The following is a 10,538-nucleotide window of genomic DNA, read 5'->3' on the forward strand; positions in this document are numbered from 1 at the left end:
CACTTAGGATGACGTTGGGAGTCCTCTCTTACGTGATCTCCCTACCTCGTTCCCTCCACCCACACCCCTGCACAGCTGTGTCCCCTCAGAACCTTCAGCATCCTGCTTTTGTCTATCACCCTTCTTCCCTGAGAGCCTGCACGTAGTACCTATTGTGTTCACAGGTGTATCCCAGAGCCACACCCGTGCCTAGCCCACGGGAGCCCTGAATCCATGTTTGTTGAATGAAAAAATGATGGACTCTCTGCATGGGGAAGTGCGTCCACTTTACACACTTGGACAGCGAGGAAATGGGAGAGGTCCCATGGAGCAGAACCTTGCTGACCCTTGGCCCAATGTGCTTCTCCTACTCTTGGGCCTGCAGGCTGGGGAAAGTCGTTAATCTCATGCCCAGAGCTCTCCCACTCCATTCAGAGCCCAGGGTGGGACTGAGGAGAGATAGGAGGGCCGCCGTTGGGGAGAGGCCTCTGGCAGCTGTTCACCGAGGCCTGGATTGCATGTGTCCAGGAGCCAGGACACAGGGCTCTACTGGAGACCCAGGAACAGATCCCTTCCCTCCAGCACACCTGCGGGGCCAGACTAGGCCAGGAGGACTGATGCTTTGTCCTCACCTCAATGATGTAATCTCTGCCATCCTTGCTGTGGACGGCCTTGACAGCACAGATGTCCAGGCCGCCAAACATTTCCGAGCAGCTGTCCACCCACAGCCTGTACCTGCAGGGATGGACAGATGGACAGTGAGTGCGGGCGAAGAAAGTGGGGAAGGGGGCAGAGGGAGAGAGGCAGAGAGACACACAGAGAAACAGGCAGGGAGAGACAGAAACACACGCACCCAGACAGAGATGGAAAGAGACAGAGTAAGAGCCCGCGACCGATGCACAAGAGAGTTGGAAAGACAGAGTTCGAGTCTCAGGCAAAGAGTGAGGCAGACAGTGGGAGGAAGGGAGGCAGAGACACGGACAGACCACAGGCAGGGACAGTGAGAGGGACCCAGAGAAAGAAGGAGAGCTGGGAAGGAAGGGAGGGGGCAGGGCAAGGGAGAAGGCGTGAGAGCTGGGGAGACCTCTCCCCCACGCCTGGTGGGCTCCACTGCAGTGAGGGGGCTTGCACTGCCCCCTCCAGAGCCATCCTGACACCCAGCTGCCCCTGCGGCCCTTTTCCCTTGGGAAAGCAGCTCCAGGGGCTGCAGGAACCCCTCCCTGCCTGCCCTCCCCATCTCTGAGCCCGGGCCAGACGAGAGCCCGTGGGGGACAAAGGGTGCATTCTCCCCAGGCCTGGGGCGGGTGGGCCGGGGAGCCTGGCAGGCTGCACCCGCCAGGCCCAGGGGCCTGGCCCTCAGGACCCGTGGCTTTTGTTCCCTTTCCAACCACTTGATGACTGCAAGGCCAGTTTGCTTTGCAGGGGACAGATCTCTGCGCTGAACTTTGACCTTGCAACAAGAGGGTGGTTGTATCTGAAGAATCTTCCCAGCTTGCACTTGGCTTCCCTCATGGGCTGGATCTGGGAGTCACAGGGGACTCTGTGTCAATGTTCTTGCCTCTCACCCCACTTTCCAGGGTCACACAGGGCACTCCTGCACTCAGATCTCTTTGTGTCTGGGACTGGGGAGGGATCATGGCTGAAGTGCTCTTAGAACTAACTCCCATCTTATCCACCAAGGCTTACTGAGGCCCAGAGAGGGCGTGTGGCTTGTCCGGGTCACTTAGCAAGGCAGCAGAAGAGCCAGGATTACCTGATCTCCTGGCTCCAGCCAGGTTGTCTCTCGCAGCTGTGACAAGGAACATGGGAGCTCATAGAAGTAAAGGGAAGGATGAAAACTCACATGCTCCTGCTTCGTTCCAGGCATTACGAGCCTTATTCTCTCTAAGCCCACCACGACTCTATTAGGAAGGTTTCAACCCATTTTACCCATGAAGAAACTGAGACTCAGAGAGATTGATACACGACTGTGCAGCTTCCAAACCCAGTTCCTGCCCGATTCCTGATTTCAAGCAAGCTGCCCTTCCTCTATTTGATGTCCTAGCCTTTCTGTTCTCCTCAGCATGGGAGACCAGGGACCTAAATTCTTGCTATGAATTCCTCAATAATGTTAGGGGAGTCTCTTCTTTCTGCAGCCTCAGTTTCCTTATCTGTAAAATGGGAAGGCCTAGATCTGATTCTGAATGTCTATCAGAATCACCAAGAGGGTCAAACGAACACACAAACAGCCAAGTATGGGGGCTCCACTCTATGTTGGAATAATTTCTTTCTTTCTTTCTTTTTTTTAACACATCATGTGATTCTGATGTGCAGCCACATTTGGGGACAACCTGTGGTCCTTGGGGCTCTAAGAGACCTCTGGCCTCTCTGATCAGGGTCCTTGTTTTTGGCACCAAGGGCTGACCTTTGGGGTACCATATGCTTAGGGAGAGCTGTGCCCTGAGACATACTCAGAAATCAGGTTTCTTCCCAGCGGAAGGTGGAGGTCTGATTTTCAGAGGCGATTTTCAAATGATGACTGTGTGGGGTCATATGCTGGCTTCACCCCAGGGGGGACAGGAACCCCAGGATCAGGAAGGGGCTGCAAAGGGAGAGCAGTGTGGGGGCAACTGGAGGACATGGGTTCACCACTCCCCTCCAGCTGGGTGGGACCAGCACCCACCAAGCCATGTCATTGACTTTGCTCAGGGTCAGGCTGCCGGGCAGAGGTAAATCAGGTGAAGGAGGAGTCAGGGCCTGTTTATGGGTCCTCATGGGGATTGTGTCCCTGTGGGATGGGATTGGGGAGCTCTGTCCAGGCCCCGGAGTACTGCCCACCACCACGAAGGGGAAAGTGAATTCCAGGCCTGAGCAGACCTACTCCTATGGCAGGTTCCTGCAGGGATGGTCTATGTGGCCAGGGACTGAGCAAAGCCAGGGAGATGTGGCTTCCTGGGAACATCGTGAGCAGCTCATGCGCACCGAGGAGGGCGGGCTCATTTTCGGGAAAGGCCATGAAGAAGACCATGACTGTCCCATGCATGGGGGGAAGGGTGTGACAGCCATGGCCACAGGATCCAGTTGTGTAAGGTCACGAGCACAACCTCCGTAAGGCTGGTCAGCACTGGTGGGCTCCCGGTGGTGGTGGCTGCACCCTGGGGTTGACGGGAAGGGAGGATGCCCCTCCCTGCCTCGGCTGGTACTGGACCAGGCACTGCATGGCCCTCTCTTATTCCGTCCTCACAGCAGAACTCTGGCTTGGGTATTGCTGCCTTCACTTTGCAGTTGAAGTAGTTCAGAAAGGTTAATCGACATACCCAAGGTTATATTCCGTCTTTGTTGCTGTCTCCAGGGGTGGAGACCGACATATGTTTATCCAATCACAGCATCCTGGACCATAGTGATCGGTCCAGGGATGGTCATGTGACCCAAGACAGGCCAATCAGGAAATACGGCTCAATTCCAGGCTTTGATTGAAATTATTGGGGAAAAGTTTGCTTTCTTCCGGACCTGATTCTGAAGATGTAAGCCGGAGCCATGATGGCCACCCTAAGAGGAGAAGAGCCTGCTCAGACAAAGTCAACGTGGAAGGGAGCTGAACTGGAGCGGGTAGAGAGGGAGTCCTAAAGCCTTACCTGACCCTGCACCTCTGGAGTTTTCAGTGATCCCCGTTTGTGAACAAACCAATTTGATTTGTGTTGTGACACTTGCGATGGATGCAGAGTTCTTAGAGGGAAGGGTTGGATCTTTTCATCTGTCACTGCTCAGCACAACACGGCATGCAGTAGGTACTCAATACGTGTTTACTGAACAGAGATTTCTGACCCCAAAGTCTGTGCTCTGTCTACTAAGTTTTACGGGCTTGCAGGCAGAGGTCACTGGGCATGCAGGCAAGAAGGTGTGTGTGTGGCTGGCCCTGGGATCAGATGACTTGGCCCTGCTTCAAGGGAGGTGGCACACAAGCAGCGTCTACAGGAGAGAGACCTGAGGAAACTTCAGCTAGAGTGTGCCCCGAAACAGCCATGGTTCGTGGAAGTCAACCTCTCCCTATTCCTACTGAGATGGAGGTGAGCCTGAGAGAGAGGCTGACTCACCAGGAAACCCTGGCCCCTGATGAGGGTGCTCCCTTGCAGCTGGCAGAGGGCAGAAGGAACTAGGGAGGGCGTCCTGCCCTCTTCCTGAAGCAACTGGGCGGGGCCAGAAAGACCCCTGGACTTGGGTGTCGTGGCCTCAGGGTTCAACAGCTCTGTGATGCTGGACAGATCACCCCCCCTCTCTGAACTTTCTTTTTCCATCTGTGAAATGGGTTGTTTTAATACCTGCCCTATAGGCTGTTGGGGGCATTGCCTGGAAAGGTGCTCTGTGGGAGGTGAGGCACTGGACGGAGGGTGGTGGCATTCTTTCCAGGGCTCCTTGTTGCATTCTTCCCTCAGCTCCCACCATGGCCCATGACCCTCCCTACACCTCCTGTGTCTCTTACCTCTCTGTCATGGCCACCTGCTCCAGCATTGCAGAGCCCGTGTTGGCCTTCCAGTTTCCAGAGATGGAGGTTCTCCTGTGTCCGAACAAATAACACACTGAGGGCATTAGGGATCCCTGGCACTGATCTGCTTTTCTTTTTTGCCTTGGTTGTTAGGAGGCTCTAGTTCAAATATCTGGCTCACATTATGGCATGTGTTCTTAGGTATACACTTAGTTCTCCACTACTTTTCCTGTTTTTATTTCCCTGTCTGCTGGTTGCCTTATTTATTCATTGGATCTTGTGTACTGTTTGCTAAGACATCTTTGAAATTTAAAGATTAAATTAAAAAATGCCTACACCATCAGATTAAATTCCCCAAACCTTGGTCTCCTGTTTTTGAGGAGAACCAGGGCAATGTAGCCTCTAGTGGTTTGGGAATTTTCTGAGGGCCCCAAAATGTTGGACAGGTTATCCATAGAGAGAAGTGATTACTTTTCCATGATGAAGAGCAGGAAGGCTTCCTGGCCTCTGCCACTTCACTACCACTCACTTTCCTTGCCTTTTTGGTTCCAGCAAAAGCTGACTTCCCTCGCAGGGCTCCACTGCCCAAGGCTCTTTCCCTAACTCATGTGATCTGTAGGCATCCTTCCCCTTGCCCCATGCAGGCTCTGTTTCCATCTTTGCCTCCCTAAGTCCTACTCATCCTTCAGATTTCATTTGAAGTTTGACTTCCTGACAGCCCACCTTTCCCAACAAGAGTAGACTGCCCTGTGCCTGTGGACAGCTCTCTTCTCCTCCCAGAGGAAAGGCTGCTGTGACAGCCCCCATTTCCCAGCAAGAGCAGGCTGCCCTGCTCTGCTCCCTACACGAATGTTCTGCAATGCTCATCTCGCTGACAGTGACAGCACTGGTGTCCTCTCTTCCCTAATGGAGGGAAAGCCCTGAGGGTTGGGGTGTGTTCGACTTCATCGCTGATCACTCAGTGTCCAGTGGGACCTGGCATGGAGTAGGTGCCCAGTAGCTACCTCCAGGGTGAGCGACTGTGTACTTTGGGGGAGAATCCAGACAAACTCTCATCAGTGGCATATCTGGCCTCAGCAAAGACAGAATGAGTTTAAGCAACATGGTGGAGGTGCAGCTGTTTGTCTTATGGGCGAAAGTGGTGTGTGTTGAGATCAAAGGGTGAACTGAGGTGAGGAGTTGAAGCAAAAAATATAACCTTCTAAAAGAGAAAATCCAATTATACACGCTGAGAATAGATGGAGGCTGCCAGGAGTCACAACTCCTAAGGGGTGCAGCGCCCCTGATAAGCTCAATATCAGTTTGATTCAGCTCAACTCAATGCAATTTGGCAGACTCTCACAGGACACCCACACCCTGGGTACTGGACTAGCAGGAGCATGCAGAGATGACCCCCTCCTCAGGCTGTTCACTGCCTGGAAGGGTGGACTAGCCTAAAACCAGAGTAGAGCATGGTAGGGTTATCAGTATACATGGAGCCTGAAGAACTCTGGGACACCAAGGAGAAGCCAGAGTCACATAATGAGGTCCCAGAAGGTGGCTACTGAGATGTGCCTTGGAGGGTGAGCAGGATGTAGTGTAGTGGCAACAGAAGGTGAGAACTGACTTGAGTCAGACCGATGTGAGTTTGAATCTTGGTTCCGAGTCTTATTTCCTCATTGGTCCATGGGAAAAATAATAGCACCATCTTCACAGAGTATTGTGTGGGTTAAAGGAAATATTCCCATAAGTCTCTTAGAGTGGGTGCTACTATTATTTTCCATAAGTGGAGACAAGAAAAGGGTGTGCCGAGGGCAGGAGCAGCGGGAACTCGAGCCAGACTGCCTTCCTTCCACGAGTGTTGAAGGAGTGCTTTCTGTGTCTGAGACATGGGCCCAAGGGCTTTGTAAGTGGAGCTCTGTCAGCCTCAAAGGCCCTAATGAGATTATGGTCATTCTTACTTAATGCAGGAGTCACCAAACCTTATAAACTCCATGCTCTTAAGCATAACTCTCCATGGCAGAGCCCATCAAAGCCAGGCATGGGGAAAGGAGTTGGCTGACTCAAACATGATGTGGCTACTGGAATGTAGGATGGAGTGTAGACAGTAACAAAAAGATTTATCTATATTACAAGTCGTCTTAGTCCATTCAGGCTGCTGCAGCCACCATAGACTGTGTGGTTTATAAACAACAGTACAACAGTTCTGGAGGCTGGGAAGTCCAAGATCAAGCTGCTGGCAGTTTCTGGTTCCGGTGAAGGTCCTTTTCCTGTTTCATATATGGCACTTTCTTGTTGTGTCCTCATATGGTAGGAGGAGCTAGGAAGACCTCAGAGGCTTTTTAAAAATAAGGGCACTAATCCCATTCATGAGGGCTCTGCTCTCAAGAGCTAATCTTCTCCCAAAAGCCCCATTTCCCAATACCATCACCCTGAGGATTAGGACTTCAACGTGTGAATTTCTGGGGGACACAAAATTCACACCATAGTGCAAGCATAGAACATGGCCTCATTGGAGTGGTGGGGAGCTTCCTATGGGGCTACAGGGAAACTGTGCATACACACTGAGGTAGAACACATGAATAAATGGATGGCCTGTCATCCATCCTACCTGTCAGAGTGGGAGGTTATAGCTTAGCAATCAGGGAAGTCCAAAGTGAACCACGTGGTCCTGGATCACGGTTAGAGGCATCAATCTGACTGTTTAACTTCATATGGACATGGTGGACACATATAGAAATACTTATGGAGGCGTGCATCTACACAAGTATGGACACACACACATATTTCCTGACTGTGTCTGCTAGGACCTGGACAGAATGACACTCTGACAGCAACAAACACAAAGGCCCGTGTGCAGGGCACGAAGGGGGAACTGAATGGTCAAGGGACATTCCACACTGATGTCTGACACAAGCCCCCTCCCTCGGAGGCGGGCTGGCCCAGGGTCCCGGAAACACCATAACTAATGACAAATTGGAGCTGTCAGGCCAGAGAGGTTCAGCATAAAGAATGCGGTGATGAGGTAATCTTCAGGAAGAGAAACTGGGACAAGGTGCCTTCAATGTCAAGTGGACTCCAACAATGAAGAGAGGCGGGAAATGATATCATGGTGTGTGGGGGTGGTGGGGACCTGAGGAATGTACTGGAATGGGCTGTAACACAGAGTGGGCAGGGAGGAGGCCATCTTATCACCCCGGGGGCATCTGAGAGCAGTGGCAGGTCTGGCCTGGCGGGAAGGAAGAGAGTGACTGATAGATAAGTTGTTCCCTGAGAACTAGCTCCATCCCTTTCCTGGGAACATTTCCTTCTGGTCAGCTGCCTGCGTGTCCTCCCATACCTCAGGCCATGACAGAGTGCAGCAGTTACAGCAGAGAGCCGGCGAGCCTCACATTACCAGCTGGCCCTTTATCGAAAAAGCTTGCTGACCCTTGGTCTAGGCAATCCAGGTGGCTCAAAAACAACCACAGGCAATCCATAAATGGATGTGTATGACTGTAATCAGCAGAACTTTCTTCATAGAAACAGGTGGTAACTGGGTTTGGCCTGTGGCTGTGGCTTGCCAACCCCAGCCTGGAGCACACCGCCCAGCACAGAAGCACAGGGACAGAGAGCATTTCCAACCATTCAGAGCTAACCTTTGCAGTTCTCAGTGCTTCATGAATACTTGGCATCTAGGCAATGGTTGGCCTTCTGAGGTCTCATCATTTCAAGTAGAAGGAGACAGAGAGGGCTTGGGGCAGGTAAGACCTCTCCAGAGAACAAGACTGTCCCCCTTTTCCAGAACTCCCACTCAGCCTTAGAACCACAGTTCCTGTGTATCCCATCCTTTGCTGAGCCACCTGTGGGGTAGAGGTGGGCTATCCCTTTCTGCCTGGCATTCGTCCCTTTTCCTTCAGATATGGCACCCCTGTTTCCACTGGAGAATGGCCCTGCCTGTATGGTGTTCCTTCGTGGTGGGATCGCCATACGAACCCGTGCCCATGTGACCCAAGTCAGCCTCATCAGCGCTGTTTCCATGGAATCACCATCTTAGTTAAGCACTGAAAATGAGTAGGGCAGAGTCATTTACCAGTGGGCGAGCCATGAAGGTTGTCTGTTATTTCTGGCTACCCAGATTGCTGAGACTGCTCTCAGTTCTAATATTTCTGAAATTGATAATTGTGTGTGTGTGTATGTGTATGTGTGTGTGTGTGTGTGTGTGTGTGTGTGTGTGTGTGTGTGTAGTGGGAGGGGGTTGGTTTGTTTTTAAAATGTTTCTGATCACCCATGGTTTTCTAGTAAATTGCCTTTTAAAAAACATTCAATTAGTCAGATGAGGTTTCTGTTACTTGCAGCCAGAGAAACCTGATGTCACCTCTTAACTGGTCTTGTTGGCTCCAGAGAAAGCCCATTGCAGCCCTTACCCCCAATGTTACCTTTCAATAAACATAGATTAGATCCTGACACTTCTCTGCTCAGAAGAAAGAGAAGATCCAAAGTCCTCAGCAAGGCATTCAAAGCCCTCCTGGCTTGTCTCCACATTTCTCTTTTGGTCTTGACTCCTAAGACATATCTCCTCTGTGCACGCGCGAAGTTCCCCAAACACGCCAAGCACGTTTCTCTCTCTGGGAGAAATGGCCCTTGTTTGGCTAGACAGATATCTACCCTGGGGTAATCCCTGACGTAGCCTGAGTCCCTCAGCTGCACAGATCAGAGAGGAAGGGCCAGGAGACTGAACGGGAGAGTGGGCACTGCCCGAGGGTGGAGGAAACACACCAGACATGACCCCTAATCCTTGTCCCTCCACACCCTACTCCCAGCCCTGCCCCAGGACTCACATGTAAGCCTTGTAGTTGGATCCGATTTTCTGGATACGGATGTCGTACTTGGAGTCGATGAAGGCCTCGGTGGTGGCATAGGTTTTGGCCATGGCGACCACGCTGGTGATGTCCTGGAAGTCATGCTGGTTTTCTACTTTGATCTGTAGGGGAGTATGAGGAGGGTGAGTGCCACCCACCCTGTGCTCATGGAGCCTCCCCCGTGCCTCAACTGAGCGCTTTCCCATAGAAGGGCATCCCCTGGAACAGGGGAGATAGGCCCAGGAAGCAAGTCACCCCACAGCACACTGTACAGGCTGCAGAAGAGGAGGGTGCAGTTCCTCAGGTGGAAGAAGCACGAGTGGAAGAGTGAGCCCAGAACAGCACCTGGAGAGCCAGTGTGGTTCTGAGATGGGCTAAGCAGCGGGCCCGTTCTCTGGGGAGGAGCCAGGCCAGGCCAGGTAGGGTGGGGGGGAGGCAGGTGGTGCAGCCTGGCTGAGGGGAACGCTGGAAGGGCCATCGGGGAACAGTTCGGGAGGGCCATGAGAGCTGGGAAGGAGCGAAAATTTTAGCCTGGAAGTTCTGGAAAGCCACTGGGAGAGAGAGAGGATTTAAATAAGACCCTGGCTGACTTCATACTTTAGAAAAATCTCTCCAGCAGTTGTGTCCAGAATTGAATGGAGTAGGGTGTGGGACACAGAGAGACTAGTCAGAAAGAAGTGTGTTCGCATGCGGGGGTGGTGTGTATGTGTAAAGTGTGTGCGAGCAGTACATGGTGTATGTGTGTGATGTGTTGGCATTGTCTGATGTATGTTGTGTGTGTTCATGTGGTGTGTGTGTAGTGCATGGTAAATGTGTGTGGTATATTTGCTGGGTGTGATGTGTGCTGGATGTATGGTGTATAGTATGTGGTGCTTTTGTGTGCACAGAGTGTGTGTGTGTATAGAGTATGCAGATGTTTGTGTGTGTGTGATGTCTTCATATGTCTGATGTATGTTGTGTGTGGTATGTTCTGTATGTGCTCATCTTGTGTGTGTGCACAGTGTGTCATATATGTGTTTGGTGTGTTTTTTGTGTGTGATGCATGCTGTGTGCTATATGTATGCTGTGTAGTATGTGGTGCTTGTTTGTGCATGAAGTGTGTGTATATGAAGTGTGTGTAAATGTGTGTGTGTGGTGTGTCTGCATGTGTCTGATGCATGTTGTGTGTATGGTATGTTTTGTGCATGTACATGTGATGTGTGTGCAGTGTGTGGTATATACATTGTGGCTTACTGTGAGTGATATGTGCTGTGTGCTGTATTTGTTTTTTTTTTTTT

The 10,538-nt window shown here is 51.7% G+C and overlaps 1 protein-coding gene across 1 annotated transcript in view; it reads right to left on the reverse strand.

Annotated features, from left to right (window-relative positions):
* SYN3 (synapsin III) overlaps positions 1-10,538 on the reverse strand; it is an 80,569-nt gene that overhangs the window by 18,649 nt on the left and 51,382 nt on the right. Inside the window, exons 2-4 of the mRNA XM_008055446.2 lie at positions 9,241-9,383; positions 4,439-4,513; positions 612-714 (exon numbers count right to left, since the gene is read on the reverse strand). Coding sequence (XP_008053637.2) covers positions 612-714; positions 4,439-4,513; positions 9,241-9,383 — 321 coding nt within the window. The remainder of the gene's footprint in view (positions 1-611; positions 715-4,438; positions 4,514-9,240; positions 9,384-10,538) is intronic.

Source organism: Carlito syrichta, unplaced genomic scaffold, assembly GCF_000164805.1.
Source record: "Carlito syrichta isolate Samal-C Ts95f unplaced genomic scaffold, Tarsius_syrichta-2.0.1 Scaffold301854, whole genome shotgun sequence".
Classification (NCBI taxonomy): Eukaryota; Metazoa; Chordata; class Mammalia; order Primates; family Tarsiidae; genus Carlito; species Carlito syrichta.